At 30.6% G+C, this 17,582-nt stretch overlaps 1 protein-coding gene across 3 annotated transcripts in view; it reads left to right on the forward strand.

Moving 5' to 3' along the window:
* Positions 1–333: 333 nt before the first annotated feature.
* LOC131842080 (multidrug resistance-associated protein 1) overlaps positions 334–17,582 on the forward strand; it is a 35,399-nt gene continuing 18,150 nt past the window's right edge. For all 3 annotated transcript variants that reach the window (XM_059190568.1, XM_059190566.1, XM_059190567.1), the window contains exons 1-10: positions 334–643; positions 3,439–3,744; positions 5,938–6,204; positions 6,635–6,828; positions 8,227–8,412; positions 9,292–9,546; positions 12,192–12,432; positions 14,483–14,620; positions 16,622–16,768; positions 17,398–17,482. In XM_059190568.1, the coding sequence (XP_059046551.1) occupies positions 596–643; positions 3,439–3,744; positions 5,938–6,204; positions 6,635–6,828; positions 8,227–8,412; positions 9,292–9,546; positions 12,192–12,432; positions 14,483–14,620; positions 16,622–16,768; positions 17,398–17,482 (1,867 nt within the window). In that variant the 5' untranslated portion in view covers positions 334–595. The remainder of the gene's footprint in view (positions 644–3,438; positions 3,745–5,937; positions 6,205–6,634; positions 6,829–8,226; positions 8,413–9,291; positions 9,547–12,191; positions 12,433–14,482; positions 14,621–16,621; positions 16,769–17,397; positions 17,483–17,582) is intronic.

Raw genomic sequence — 17,582 nt, forward strand, 5'->3', positions numbered from 1 at the left:
AAACACATTACTGCTAATTCAGCAGCGGTGCTAACCAATACAGTGTAATGTTTTTTAATGAAATAAATATTGGAATATATCTTAAGTAGATCAATGTATGTGACAATGACGCCATATATTTGATATTTAGATACCTTTTAATAAACCAGGAACATTATGCTGAATTGGGCTAAATTGTCTGTTGTCATTGCTTTGAAAATAAAGTTTGTATACGAACTCTATGGGCTTAAAAATTTCATGATCCACTGTCAATCAGGGAAGAGTCTGTTTCTGTCAATTGTCATTTGATTTGATTGACATAGTTATAGTCTTTCTGGTCTGTGCATAGTTTCTGTACCACTACTCCTATTATTTTTTGCTAATAAATTATTAAAAGAGATTTTTTAGTCCGTGATGCTGTGGCGAATAGTTTTATAACTTTAGTAGACTAAAAAAGTGTTCTGTTTAAGAACACACACATGATACTGCCTGTTAATTTCCATTTGATTAAGACAATTTAATTTAGACTTATAGGAGTGTTTGATTTCAAATTTCATGGCATCCTCCACAATAACTTCAATTTAGTTTTGCCTAGCCTTGATTACGAATTGTGACAATGTCTTACAATTCCACGCTTGACGACTTCTGTGGTTCTGATTTTTGGGTGAGTACTTCTTTACCTTAATAATCTTCCTTTACCCACATCGAAAGTAAGAAATAATTTCTTAACTAAGATTATTTTCATGTGGAAATTATTTATTAAAAATCAGTTTTCGTTAGGTATCACATAATTAACCATTGTTTATTGAGCACTACCTTCAGGTCAAGTCAGTTATGTTGTGGTGGAGAAAACTAAATATATAAAATATACGCGCTAATTGTATATGGATTATTTGCGAAATAAAAACTTAAAAAACTAAGTTTCTGGTGCCGATTAATATTCACGACGAAAAATTGGAAATATTTTTATATTTAAATAATAAATTTGGTTTAACTGGAACAAATTGTCTGTGTGTGTCTCTTTATATGTATAATAGTTACCTATTTAAATAAAATTTACATTGGCAATAAATAATAACAAATGTTAGAGTATAATAAAAAAAAACTTTGAATGTTATTATGGTAATAAAAGATAAATAAGGAAAATCCAAAGAGTAATTATCTATTTATTTTTCACAATAACATTAATAACAATCACATGTGAATATGTAAGTTAAATACAACATTGTAAGTTTTAATCTTTTGTAATGTGTAACTAGGAATTGAAACTCCAGATTGACAGCATAGACCACACTATTAAAAAATTGTGATTAGGAATGAAAACACTTATGCAAATCAATAATAAAATTATGTATCAATATGTGTACAAACACAGAATGGTAAAATGGAAACCATATGATTATAATGGTTTAAACCTTTTTGTTTTAGAATCCTATTAAAGATTGAGGTAGAACACTCATCAAACTCAACCTTTTTTATCAAGAAACAAAATTGAAAAAAAATGTTATAACATTTAATAAATACAATATATTCTATTCTACCTTACTTCTTATTAATATTTATTCCTTTGTATTAATTATTTGTACCATTTTATGAATGCTAACTATATAATCACTACCTTTTTTAGGATCACGGCTTTTGAGGGATTGATTTTCAAATTATCCAAAATGATTTCAACGTCATTGCATGTGTTTATATAGTTGCTGAGAATACATGTTGACTAAGAGACTTTGTTTGATAAATTAAATTATTTTATATATGTGATGTGGGTAAAACAAACACTTTCTACACACAGCACTTTGTATTTAAAGAAATCAAATTATATAAATAAATCACATAATGTATTTTAATGAATATAAATTATTTCCTCATTAGTCAATTACCAATGATCAATATCATAATGTATGTAAAATTTTATACATTTCATATACAATATATAAATAAAGCCATTAACATAATAAATTTATTTTGCATTTGCCTCTTTCTCTCAACTTACTATAAAAAAGAGCTTCTCAATCTGTATGTTATCTTTTATATTTTTTATATGATAACTTTGCCAAAGGGGAATATATTAATTAATAACATTATTATTTTTATGATGATAAATACAAAGTTTATCAGGATTACTCATAAAAGGCTACCATCTGTTTAAAGTGACAGTAAGTAAATGTATTAGGACAGTACGGAAATAATGGCCAGTGGTAAAATTATAATTGTCTATTACACATTACATATTATGGAGAAGAAGTCTATTTATGTAGCCTATATGTATCAGGAACAATGAATGAATTTTGATTGGTGAAAAAATATTTCCAATAAAGTAGTACTGGATATTACATACAAAGATACTACTAACCTCATACTCATGCTTATAATTTTTTTATTGGACGAATATCTTAGCAGTCAAAAATTACTCATACGAACAAAATTGCGAGAAAATAATAAAAACATAACCTTGGTCATTTCAAATTATCAAAGTCGCAGCCAAAAGTCATCACATTGTTATGACTCATCAATTCACAGTGGCTGACGCTAATAATTTGAATGGCCCAGTAGTTGTGACCTGAAATGATTACCTTGAGTATACAATCACTCTTAATAAAGATTATTATTAAGCCGTTACATAAGCATGGTTCCCATATCAAATCCGCTTTCGCGTTTGTCGAATAATTTTGTTGTGGTTTAGAGATGATATTTATAACTATAATTTGTTTCAACTAATCCAGTCTCACTACCACAAATGAGAGAATTCGGGAGGACCCTACATCCAGTTTGTTAGTAATGTGAACTACTGACGCCATTGCTAACAATGTGGCTCAGTTAGTTCCCTGCACAAGGCATTGGCAGATGGCCTGGAAACCATTGTATTTTATTCTTGGTGAATTCGCCACGTTCCCTTCCTCTGGTCCCGGCAGCGCAATCATTAGAGTTAACCATAGTTATGGAAAAAAATTATAGATAATGTCATTGTAATAATTTACATGATGTATACTGATATACTTGACATGTTCCTTTGAAATATTGAAAAAATATTTCATCAATTAATAATTGATAAAATATTTTATTTTAATTCAAAATTTATCTTTGAATTGATGAAAGAATTTTTAAAATACTCTCGGAATCCGTAACTATAGGGTTACATACACACAAACTTGCTCCCTATAACATTAACGAGATTTCTCTAGTCTCCAAGCTTTACAGTCCCGTCTTAATATCTGCGGTAGGTAATATTCAAACCCATGTCTTCGAAATTCAAAATTCCGACTCACAAACGCGACGAAAAATGCAATTTAATTTAAAATACTCTTCAAGGTTTTCTCGAATATGTATTTTCCCCAGAAAAATATATTGCATTGTATAATTTGATTTCGTAGAATAAAATTAACTACGGTCGCAGATAAATTTGGTAAGCTTTACCCATGGATCTATGAAGAAATAAATACAATGTTTTTGTTACAGGATTCCAATCTTACATGGTACACGAATAATCCGGAGTTAACACCATGTTTCCAGAAAACCGTCCTAGTATGGATACCATGTTTGTACCTGTGGGTGGCTGCCTTATTAGATATATACTATATACTACATAGTAAAGAGAGAAACATACCATGGAATATATTAAATATCAGCAAACTCGCAATTACGTGTCTATTAATAGTGGTGAAGTTTGTAGACCTTGGAGTCACTGTACATAACTCTTCACAGGAGGACAATGTAGTGTACAATGCAGATTATTATAGTCCGATAATAAAAATATTAACATTCGTAAGTACCCACAAATATAATAATAACATCTCAGACCATACTAGCTTTTATAAACCTTATATTTCTTCCGAGCAACACCACAGTCCGCAACAAACCTAATTGGTATTCGCTAGAATATGTAGTTATTATAATCACAAATTTCCTTACGAAAACAATGAAAAGTCTATTCTTTACTGTGGCTGGATCGAACATGGTCCAAAGTATCGAAAAACGTCTATGTTGGTGAAATATCGATACAGGTTAATATGATGATGAATCTTAATTTTAATCTAAAATACAGATTAACAATAATATAAAGTAAAAGCTTCAGAATCTATTTATTTAAATGTCACTTTCTGATAAATTATTTTGTAACGCATGGTGACAAAAATTATTTCCGTAATTTTCGGTACTAGGACTCGAATTTACAGGTTCCGTAATTAATGTATACCATTAATTATGAAACCTGTAAATTCGAGTCCATAGTACCGAAAATTGACAAGCGTAAACCCTGCAATTAATGAAAATACGGTATAGTTATTGCTATACCAATCTACAAGCTCCGTTACATTTGTTTCTACTTAAGTTACTTTCATAAACTTGACTTAACGACAACATCGACTCATGGAAGCGTGAAAGTACATACATACTAGTATTGTCTGCATTAAGTTCGTATTCAAATTCTGCTCCATAAAACAATCTAGCAAACTTTGTACAATGCTCGGGCTAGTCTCCTATCAGTAGGTATTTCATGTTTTGAGAAACATATTTTATTTTATTAAAAAATATATTAAGAGAATTATATATCGTAATTTTAAAATGTCGGCGTTTTACCACGTATTTGAATGACACATAGTATACAATGAAAAATTGTTGCTATCAGTTACGATTACCATCAAGTTACACAATCTTGCGTAATAAAAGACAGCATCTTATCGATTTAGTACTCTGCCTACTATCATACTTATCTAATAAGTGTGACCTGAAATTGTATTGTCACGTTTAACCTAATAATATAATTATATTGTTCTTTATGTTTATAGTCACATTAGTAATTTGGTTGTTATATAAAATATGGCGTGTTAGTACAGTTTCGTAGTGACAATCATCAAATTGTGGTTCAATTGTATAGGTTCAGATCCAGTGCCATTCAATTGTCCTGTATCATTAAATAACTTCACAATAAACTTTAAACGTTTGAATACACTGGGACTTCCCCGTAATGCAGAACGATGACGCGATCCATGTTAAAACATTTTGGTTCTATCATATACAGTACAAAATGCTTGCAAAACTACTACAATTAATTAGTCATTGCTTGTAGTCTCCACGATATTGCATAAGGCTTGTTCCAATCTTATCTAACTGTATTTATTCTTTCAATATCAACAGTCAGAAAGGTGGGGAATCGTAGGTATCTAGATATATTTAGACGTTGATCTGCGAATTGTAATCACAAATATGCTGCTAGTTTCCTCAACACTGTAGATTACATATATCAATTGATAAAGAATCTACGAAAACTACAATATCAATTGATACTATGAGATTACTAAATGATATGAATAATTTTTTCAAAAGAATATTTCGCATCGTAATGTATGTATTTCATTAGAACTGTAACACGTGCTTGTTCTCTCTTTTGTCTTATTAGCCTACGATTGTATAACATATTTAATACTAAAATACTATGGTAATTGTCCAAAACTATAAATACAAAACCGCACGCGGATGTTACCAAATGACCTCTAAGTTAATGGCTAATTTCCTAGAAAAGAAAAACGGTTGTGATAGTAGGAATGATGTTACGATAGTCCACACCCAAACTACACAAGTTCCTTTTAAGTAAAATTACGTATACAGTATCCCTAAAATCGATGACTATCAAACTTTAATATTTAATGAGTCCTTGTACTTACCTTCCTGTACATAAATGTGTTAATGTATAGGTGATAGAGTAATATGTTAATAGAAAATTTTAAATACCACGGTAGTATAGCGGTTTGGCACCTTTCCTTACTTTCAAAAGGTTACGGGTTCGAAATCCGTAAATACAAATATTTATATTCATCTGTATATCTCTTTATACCAACAAAAAAGTTAATAGAATCGAACTTCAATATTTGTTAACATTAATATTTTATAATTTCATCATCACATATTTTTATTTCCGAGTATGCTGGTTAGAATTGTTAAGTAACTTATTCTTTTCAGGGTTTATCGGCCACACTATTGTATTATAATAGAAAATTTGGTATGAGAGCATCAGGGGTGCTATTTTTCTTTTGGTTACTGTTAATATTAGCAGGGCTGCCACAGCTCAGATCTGAAATCATGCGGCATTACTTAATGGAAGACGACGAAACTGTTAAATACAACTTCGTCAGTTATATGGTTTATTATCCACTAATAGTTTTAATGTTTATATTAAATTGTTTCGCCGACTTGCCACCTAAAGATACACCGTACAAATATGAAAAGGTAAGATTTTATAATGAAACTACATCTTTATTATGAATATTTTTTTTTTTAGAATGAGTTCAAATTAGGCTTGCAAAATTTAGATGTACATTAACTGCAATTATATAATTGTAGTAATAATAACAACAATATTAAGTAAAACAGCATACTGTGTTGTATTATTTCTACACTTACCCGATCGTTGCGTTCAAGAGAAAGTTGACAATTTGTTGACTTTACCTTGACACTAGACGTGAGGTCAGTTACTACTAGTACTTCAAAATTTGTCATAAAAATATATTAGTAAAAGGAATAAACTAATATTAATAAAAGAAAATGAAAGTCCAGGACTTCCAGAATAGCATTAGAATCATTTACTGCCATTCTAGCAAATAGAAAACCAATAATATTAATGTATTCAGCGTTTTAACAATTTTATCTTTTTTAACAGAACCAATGTCCAGAAAGTGCATCAGGATTCCCGAGTCGCCTTACTTTTAGCTGGTTCGATCCATTAGCGTTAACAGGGTTCCGCCGGAGCCTTACAGAGAATGACTTATGGGCTCTCAATCCACCAGATTCTTCCACTGAGGTGGTACCACGCTTCGACAAATTTTGGGAAAGATCATTAACGAAAAGGGAAAAGTAAGTGTGTTATTTAATTACATTTATTGGCTACTACTATATATAAAATATTTGTAACATAATCAGGAGACTGTAGCGAACTCCTTATTAATTTTAATTGTATTATGTTTTTTATTTGCGTATTTGTTTTACAAACTTCAGTGTTATACAATTTATTTAAAACATGCAGTAATTCGCGTAATCTATTTATTTACCATTTACTCCGTTTCTAACAACTGCGATTATAAACATTTATGTAACCTACTTACAGTCTAGTATAAAAAACGTTTAAACAGTTAACAGGGGAGCACGACTTTGCATATGTATATTTGCAATGCATAACCGCCTTTTACGGTAGTCTTAAAATATAGACGAGAGCAGTGATATTCTTACTCGGATACAATACTGAGAAATTCCCGCTCTTTACGTATAACCTAATTTATGAATACACATATAGCATTTAACTGCAAGTCCTGTTTCCCGCTTAAATATAAATTAAAACTGTATTCAGCAATCTAATATGTTTTTTACCTAAACTGATTAAATTGCTGAAAGCTGTAAATGCTATCAATTCTTATTTTTACTTTGAATGCCCGATATACGTTTGTAGTTTATTGTACTCGTAACGTAGGTATTTTTGCCAACTCATCATTACTATGTATCTGTCATAGCAACAAGCAAAACTGACAGTAACAATTCTATTTTAAAATATTCTCAATTTCTGTATAAACATATTTATTTATAAAACAGTCAGTTTTATATATAACAAGTTGATATAAAATTTACAAATGTAGGCCTTTATTCTTTAACATTATTTGAATAGTTTCGAATGACACTCGGATTTCTATAACCCGTAAGCTAAGTCTAGCCAATAAGTGGCAGGACGTGAAAATAAATAATGGGTTTCCTCTATTGCGCTGTAAGTAAAGATATAACCAATCGATAAATAATTATTAATATGAAACGATAAATAGGGTAGAAGTATATTTTGTTCTTAAAAAAATCTGAAATGAGTAGGTATGAACACGAACACGTGGGAATACGATGACGTGCAAGGTCGGTGGTAACAGTTAATGAAATTACATACATAACACTACATTCACTTGCATAACGCAATCTAGTGGATAATACCGCTTTACTTCCGACAGTCGCGAGTTCGATTCTCGCACGACATAAACATTTATATTTATGAGTATGATTTTTAAATTAACAATTCATTTATTTAGGTAACACAATTTTTACTAAGTTCTGTATAGTTGTTGAAGCCTTCTTTTAAGCATAATTAAGCCTGCGCCTGTATTGCTTAGGGTGTTTCCTATTTATATTAGGTATTTATTTATTTAACTATAATACATAATGCTGTGTGAATTGTACTGGATTATTATTATTATGTTATATAAAGATATTGAAATTCCCTAGTTCCAATGGTACGAAGGCATCGTACAGTAAAACGTCGGCTAGTGTGAACTTCAAGCCAGAGAGTGAAAAGAAACCAGCATCCATACTGCCGGCGCTGTGTCTGGCTTTTGGAGGCCAGTTCCTTTTCGGATCACTGCTGAAACTAGTCAACGACACCCTTACGTTCATATCACCACAGATACTAAAGTGAGTAACATTTTTTAAAACTATAACCTAACAATTCTAGATATCCCATCATCTCACTGGATACTGCTGACGAGACGCCTGTTAATGAAGCTTTACTTACATTTAGTCATTGATTTCCATAACTGAAGGAGTTGAATAGAGATAGAACCAGGGGAACAGAGATATAACTAGAAATTAGTACTTTAAGATATGCAGCTGCAGCTGTTTTTTTTATATGATAGTAATATCAAAAGTTGGTACCTGTTGGCCACCTGATGGTAAGTGGTAACTGTCACATATATACATATTCAGCACTGCGGACATCACATTATCAAGTGACATCAGTGATGCAATCTGGAGGACTAAGATATGTCTCTTATCCTGTAATTTCACTGCCTCATCTCACCCTACAATCGAAAACCAGTTTAAAAACATTGTTTAGCAACTAAAATGGGTAAAACTGAGTTTCCCACAGAATCGGTTGAAACGAAATTCAGCTGTGAAATAGTCCAGACATAACAGCAAAACTATACATTTGTAATATGTTTCATTTACGAATTATCGGCAACTTTATTAAAGCTCCGTATTTTTTGTAAGTATATATTTTATAAATCAATCTTGGTAGTACCTATTTTTATCTTAATTAGTCATTTTAAAATAATATACAAAAAATATATAGGTATCTACAAAATTATGACGTAAGCTTTTCAAACAAAAAACTGTTTATTTTAGCTTTATGTTTAGAAATAAATTTAGTACTAGTTTCGACAGTAAAACCAAATTCCTCTGAAACTTCTCCAACAGGTAAAAATATTTTTACCTGCGTATCTAAACTTGATATGGGTTTCGGTCTAATCCAGAGTAGTAGAATTCAAAACTGTACTACTCTATAATTTACAGGCTTCTAATAGGTTTTGTAGAAGGCAATGAACCGACATGGAGGGGTTATCTTTACGCAGTTACTCTACTGGCCTGCGCTACAGTACAAACTATGTTGTTGGCACACTATTTCACGAGAATGTACCTTGTTGGTATGCGGATAAGAACAGCCCTGACAAGTGCAATCTACAGAAAGTCCCTTAGAATGTCAAATGCAGCAAGGAAAGAGTCTACTGTTGGAGAGATTGTCAACTTAATGGCCGTAGATGCACAAAGGTATGATAACATTAGTTATAATAAAAAATATTTTTTATCCAATTAGATTTTTTTTCTCATTTTCCCACTAGATTCAAAACTATACAACGTTAACTCACTTCAATAGCAGCGCAGTCTCAGTTCCATTAATTTTTAATAATTAAATTAACAAAGAAAACATTTAATCCCGTTTTGAGTATAATATATGTTTTGTTATAATAATTATAATCATGTCTTATATATTAATAAAAATAAAACAAAACGATGCGTTAATGATCAACGCAGATTACACAACACGTCATTATCAGCAATAGGTACTTGAGCCGAAGATTTATTTTTCAATATTAGCTACAACTGCACGACCATTGTCATATATAAGACATACAAGCCCATTAATGTTAATTTTAAAAAGCTGCATCTCTTAAATTTACCCAATTCAAAGACCATGTCTGATTCTCATATGCAATGTAGAGTACATTGCATATATGAGAATCAGACATGGCAAAAACTATATTAAATTTTCTATCTTAATCATACTTCATATTTGCAATTGAATATAATTATCGAACCTAGGTGGTTAATACTTTTCATATCCGTAAACAATTGTCGCAAAAGACAAAAACATAGTAAGTACATTAAACTCCCGTATATTGTTATAATATACACCGTATTTACTCATAGAATGTAAATAAATCTAATTATGTCATCATTACTTTAGCTATATTTACATTATTTTATAATATTATGTAATAAGTTTTATATATTTTTGTTATCATTTTATTTACATTGCTCACTGTTGTGTTCCCAATTAATGAAACGTCAGTGTTCGAAAATTTTGTTTAAATTATCCATGTAAATCTGTTTGTGGCCGAACAAGAAATTTACGTTTTATCATCAACAGCTACAATTTAATGGTGTAGACAATACAGTAGTACAGATAAAAAGCCAATAATGAATCTTCTCTGACTGAATAAAGCAATGAAAAACATTTCACACACAATGCTCGTAAATTGAAAATAATGACATACTAACTATGGTAACGATGGCCTCGTATTAAATATATTTATTGTAATAGTATATTATATAAAAATATATTTATATATGTTTATAACAGAATGTCGGTGATTTTCGCAAATAGTGGACGATTACGATTTGACATTAGGGCCGTTAGTTTGATTGATGTTCCAGATCTGTAAGATAAACCAGGAAATAGTCACACCTGTAAACCAAACGACGTAAAATTTCCTTTGAACGTTAATAAAACAACAAACGTCCAAATATTTTTATTAACTTTCACGTATATTTAACAATAATAGTTTGAAGAATAGTAGTATGGCGTAATGAATGGTTTTTTGTTGATATAATTTAATAGATTTTTAATTGCAAATATTTCGCGTATCATTATAAGATCCTAAATCAGGCAATGTAGCGATTAATAGGCACATTAAATTGTATTTAAAATAAAATTTATATGCGTATGTGCTGTCCTGTATATAAACTTTATTTTGAATACAATTTCGTATCAGTAATTAGCTTTTGTAGCATCAATGAAAGTAGGTTAGTTTTCTATGTCTATGAATGTGTTAGTACTTACATCTTGACATTACAGTCAACCCTCCTATAACGCGGTACTCTCAGAACGCGGTTTCCATATAACGCGGAGCTGAAATTGCGACAGCCCTCCTATAACGCGGTACTCTTACAGCGCGGTTTCCGTTCAACAACGTCCCATCAGTTCTTTCCGTGCACCCAATGAATGATTTTAACTGGATATGTTTATATCAGCGTGGTTCACGGGTGGGTGGTTCTCCTCATGCGCTATCTTCCACTTCTATTAACTAAATAGTTTCGCATCGACAGCGTGCCATGCTTGTGTGTGTCTAACGAAACTGTAACATGAAAGATATATATGTGAACTACATTGTTACCTATAGAAAAACTACGTTCTGCTTATGTCTTAGCCGCTTAAAACCAATGTGAAGATCAACCAAGTGAGGAAGATATTTTGCCCATTAAAAGAAGGCGAGTTAGGCGACTCATATCTGACAGTGAGGATGAGTGTTGAAAGATTACATCATTTTACAAAAGTCTTTCTTTTGTTTTTGTTGGAAAACAGTTTTTTAGTTTAGTTTTTGTTTCATTTTTTTCATCATTTCCTTATTTTTATTGAATTGAAGAGTTCATACTCTTCAATTCAATAAAAATAATTTATAATTTATCTTGTCTTTTGTATTTATTGGTCTCCATATAACGCGGTACGAATGATGTGATTTGTACTTATTCCGAGTCTCTTATAGCGCGGTTTCCATACAACGCGGTAGACGGTTTCCATAGAACGCGCTACGAATTAGCCTGGTTTGTATGGTTACGAGTTTCTTATATACAACGGTACGCACTCACCGCGTTATAGGAGGGTTGACTGTATATTATTGCTATAAAGCATTAAAGTGAAGATTTTTACGAATTTTGATATATTTTCATGGAATATTATTTACTATAATTGTACTCAAAGAGTAACAATATAAATATAATAAACGGAATTGTATATACATATAAAAACCTTGGTCAAATCTACAAAGAACGCCTTTGTAGCTAATACAATCTTTCTACTTCTATTACATAGAGTTAATATTAACGTTAGTAAATAAGTACTATTTTATTTCCAGGTTCATAGAATTAACAGCGTACTTAAATATGATATGGTCTGCGCCACTCCAGATTGCTTTGGCTTTGTATTTCCTATGGGGTATATTAGGGCCGTCGGTGTTGGCCGGCCTGGCCGTAATGATCATCCTCATACCAGTGAATGGGTTAATTGCAAACAGAGTAAAAACATTACAAATTAGACAAATGAAATACAAGGACGAAAGGGTTAAATTAATGAACGAAGTGCTTAATGGAATTAAGGTATGTAGATTTTCGGTTATTCATTCATAATGTACGTGCTGCTACGCTAATGTAACGAAAATTTAATTATATCATGTGAATAATATTGCTAAAACCAAAGATAAAATATTAAAACTGGTATGTAATTGTTAATATCAATATTACCTATATTTATAACTTAAAATAGCAATAATTCCGGTACGGAGTACGTTAAGAGTTTGCTATACTAAAGTATATAGTAACTGTTCTACGAGCATGGTGATCTCCAGCATTAAAAAAATAAGTATGATTGATACTCGAATTACAATCATCTTTAAACTTTAGACAGAAATGCATAAAATTGACTGTAATGAGAATTAATGTGACAATCAGTGAACTCACTAAGTATACTAACTCGCAATTTGTTTTTATAAACTAATTAAGCCCGCGACGTGTATCCGGATAACTTATAAGCTAATAATACCAGCTAACCACACAATATATTAGTAAAAATAGCATCCAAACCGTTTAAACTGTTTCTATGATTAGTGCGCACAATTAATAATGGCAATCAATCAAATAAAAAAAATATGGCAGTTATTGTTTTGAGTTCTATTACGTTAAAAACATCATATAATAGGTTTTCTCATATATCATTCATGTACATTTTTATTATACATATGTCTATAGACATAACATAATGTTTTTTTTTTTAAATAAGTAATATTTAACTTACTACCTTTAGTTACGTGAAACTATTTATCACTTAAACGAGGTCAGATGTAACGAATATTCAAGGTAGTAAAGATAAGATTATATAAATTATTCAATATTTCGCTTAACGTACATAGATTTCTTCCTCTTATATTCCATTTAGGGTCATGAAGCACTACCGTGTTATCTGTTCACGATATCGCTTGTCGATATCAAGTTGATAAACTCGCTAATCAAATCAAGCGCAAGCGAAAATGAGGCCCGTTAAGTTAGCATTGACGACACAAGATATAAAAAAGAATCATCAATATATGCAATCTTGTTATATTACAACATCATATAATGAACTCTAACTATTTACAACTTTTAAACAATGTCTAACTTAAACACAGGTTAACAATAAGTTTATTTTCTTTTTCTTGTTTATTTTATATGTATATATATATATATATACCATTTTTGTTATTGTCACTGGGTTTTATTATTATTACTATTAATGATAATGTAATGGGGCTGTTTAGATGCGGCAGTCTTATTACATTACATTCGTCCTCGCATATGTCTCTGGGCAATACCTGAAAATCAGTGGTTGCTGCTCGAGCAAACAATACACTCAGGTACTTTCTGCGTTTGGGCGATGCACACAACTACGTTACTCACACATTTTTACCTATTATATTATATTATATATATTGTATTTCTTTAACTGACTACTGTAATTTTGTATTTATTTTTTTATATTACTGTGCCTGTGTGCCCCTTCAACGCAATTAAAAGTTGTAAATCTATCTAGCTTCTGGAATGGCAACGCATGTGCCCTATTGACTGGTCTGCCTTTCAAGTTACATAAAAATGCTGTAAATAAACAGTCAAAAACCCACCTTAGGATACTGAATTAAATAATCTATACATTTAATAAACATGTAACAGATCGCTGTTGTATTTTATCAGCATAATAAAAATCAAAACAATGATTGCTATAATTTTTGCGTAATTTTGAGCGCGTTAATCTTAGAAACGGCAAAACCAATTTGGGTTTAATTAATGTGATGTGGCAAGTTTCACTTTACATTTAATGTGTGTTTTATTCCAATCGCTTTACAAATAAACTCTTATCTAGTTAAGAATAAATGTATATCAACATTGAAGAAGTGCATACAACATACATAGCAAACGAACTTATAATATCCTCCTTTTTAAAGTAGGTTTAAGATGGTGAAATGTAATATGTAATTATAATATACCAAAGTTAACATACAACTTAATTAATCTAAAAGAAATACAAAAAAGTTCTGTGTCCTTAGTTAAATTATCTTGTGCGAAGACAAATAATCCTATATTGTTTTTCGTAACTGATTGCGTGTTTTAATATTTACAGGTACTTAAAATGTATGCATGGGAGCCAAGCTTCGAGGATCAAGTACTTAAAATAAGAAACAAGGAAATGAATGTACTTAAACAAACAGCTTATCTCAACTCTGCCACGTCATTTATATGGTCCTGTGCTCCGTTCTTGGTAAGTTAACACAATAATTCGTAAGTTACTTCGATAAAAAAACTAAAACTTGTTGTTATACGTATCTTTTTTAATGCATAATCCGTCATTTGAATTTTGTACGCAATAATTATTATATTAACGGATCATACTATGTATTACATATTATTTTATGCTACCAATATTATATCTTCTATTGCATACGATCGTTATAATGAGTATTTATTATCGATTGCCGATTTATATTTTATAATTCATCATAAATATATTGTAATTCCACAGATTTCTAAAGATAATACTAATCTATTAGTAAAACGTTGTTGATAATATGATTTAAGTAGCAACTTCAATTGACATATTAATATTGATTATATGGCTCCTATTGTCTGATAACTCTTATCAGACATTATAATGTATGTATATTTTAGTGTTAACAATGTTATTTAAATGTACCAAGTATATTCTAATACAGTTAAAATATAATGTGTATAAATATATGTCAGATAATTTTCGCTACGCAAAACACACGCGGAAAACTGTAAACTAAATATGATAATCCTGTTGCTAACTGTTAAACACTATCTTATGTACTACATAAACATACGAAACAAAATATTGACACAGAACCGCCGCAAAAAATCTGCTTCATTTACGCGACGATTACCTCTCTATGAGCTTATCTAGAACTATAATCATTTGTTATACACACATATTTTAAGAGTCATCCCTACCGCCCCCCTCCAGGAAATCGTCGTTACTCATTTTGGGTGAATTTGTCACTATGGGCTAACTGACCTGAGCTCATGCTGATCTTCTGATCCTACACTGGTGCCGTGCCAGCGTAAACCGTTGGCGCAGGCGGATGCAACATTCCATTATCATCCATTACAAAAAAAAATATTTTGCACTAGTAAATTAAGTATACACTGTTGATCAAAACAATTTACCTTGCATTCATACAGATGAAGTTGAAAATATTTATAAATGTTTCGTTAACAGTTCAAATGTCATGTTTTAATACTTACCTTACTAGATATATTAAATATAATATGAACTAAGACAACTTTTAGTTCTAAAAGTTAAATGTTCCGAAGTTACTTCTAATAACAAAATTGAAATGTTTTGTTTAAGGTAACGTTTGTAACATTCTACACTTATGTGATATCCGATGAAAACAATAAGATAACGGCCACAACTGCATTCGTATCAATGTCCTTGTTTTATACAATCCACTTGCCGTTAGGTTTGTTGCCTCTCACCGTGGTCTTTTTAATCGAGGTAGAACCCCCAATGTGTACATCTGCACTTCAGAGGCTATGGATCTTCTTGCACAAATATACAGATATACTAACACTATATTTTATTCATTATCTGACGTGTCATGTAATGATCTACTTGTTTACGTGATATCTGCAGTTACAGCGATTATTTAATTTCGACGTCAAACATAAATTTATTATGAACAAAGTTTTAACAAATACCTTGTGGTGTTTGTTAAATACTTTGTTCATAATACGCTTATGGCCTATTTATTAAACTCGATCTAAAATTTCTGAAGTAAACAAAAAAGAATTGAGAGATTTTAAAAGGAATAAACATATAAGTTTGAATATAATTCACATATGTATGAAATGTATATATAAAAATGTAAATACAGCAACCGAAAAAAAATTGGTAAAGAACAATCTTCAATTTATTATTTTATTTTATTTCACCTCCATTTCACAACATTGTCAAATAAATAAGAAAGAAATTAAATAATTGAGTCAATGTTTGTCATCTGCGCGAAGTTTCCATGTTATCATAGAGGTAATAATTTATACATACGTATTACATTTCACTTCGTGTATGTAAAATACATATTATTATACGTATTGTATTATTATATGTAATACGTAAATAAAATACTTCACTACTGTAACATATTATTATGATTTGCACATAGTACGGTTGTAACTGGAGAGATAGCGTAAACAGAATATCGAGCACGTGCATATTAATTAATTAGTGGTATGGTCCCAGGTATCGCTGATGTCATTCGGATGTTTTGTATTGGTCAACGACACTGAAGTGCTCGACTCAAAGAGGGCTTTCGTAGCACTGTCACTTTTCAATATACTACGTTTCCCACTATCCATGCTACCTAATGTAATATCAAATGTTGTACAAGTAAGTTTCTTTTCAAAATTTTGACTTTTTTATGTTGGTTGTTAACTGACTTTTTTTGGTTCAATAAATTTTGTGGAACACATCGCATTGTTCATAAAACTCATACACTCAGTACATATTTTTATTAGCTACTAGATGTTTACGTCCACTTGTCCATTTATCATGATACAATGCGATTCATGCCAAATTTCATTAAAATCCGTTCAGCCATTTTTGTCCTGAAAAACTAATGGATACTTTCAAATTTATAATATTAGTATGGATAAAAAAAATCAGTTAAAAATATAATTGTTTGTCTTTTTATGAATCGAACCCTAATGTTCTGTTATTGCTTTACGTAATTACTTTATGTATTAACAAATTCCCATTTGTGTAGACTCATTTTGGATCACAGTTTCTTTCAAGACTTAATATGGCATTATTTTGTGTTTACAAAACTTTTGTGACCAAATAATATGTTATAAAATGCGATTTTAATGTTTCTAACATTATAAGCCATATTGAGTTGTTACTGATACGGTACTAACACATAAATTTATATATCATCTTATTTCGGGCTTCTTTAATTTTTGGTAATGGATATCCGATTTGTACTGTGCAAAAATTTAATACTGTATCAATACTTTCAGACTTCAGTTGGTATCAAAAGATTGAACAAATTCATGAACTCGGATGAATTAGATGATAGTGATGTAGAACACGATCCTAAAGAACGTAAGTAACTAATTTATCTAAAACTAGTTGTTACTCGGGATATCATCTGCTTTTATTTCAGATAAAAGTTAGCCTATGTTGCAATCTGTCTTTATTTCAT

Source organism: Achroia grisella, unplaced genomic scaffold (assembly GCF_030625045.1).
Source record: "Achroia grisella isolate CSIRO2021 unplaced genomic scaffold, CSIRO_AGI_Agris_v1 utg204, whole genome shotgun sequence".
In the NCBI taxonomy this organism is placed as follows: domain Eukaryota; kingdom Metazoa; phylum Arthropoda; class Insecta; order Lepidoptera; family Pyralidae; genus Achroia; species Achroia grisella.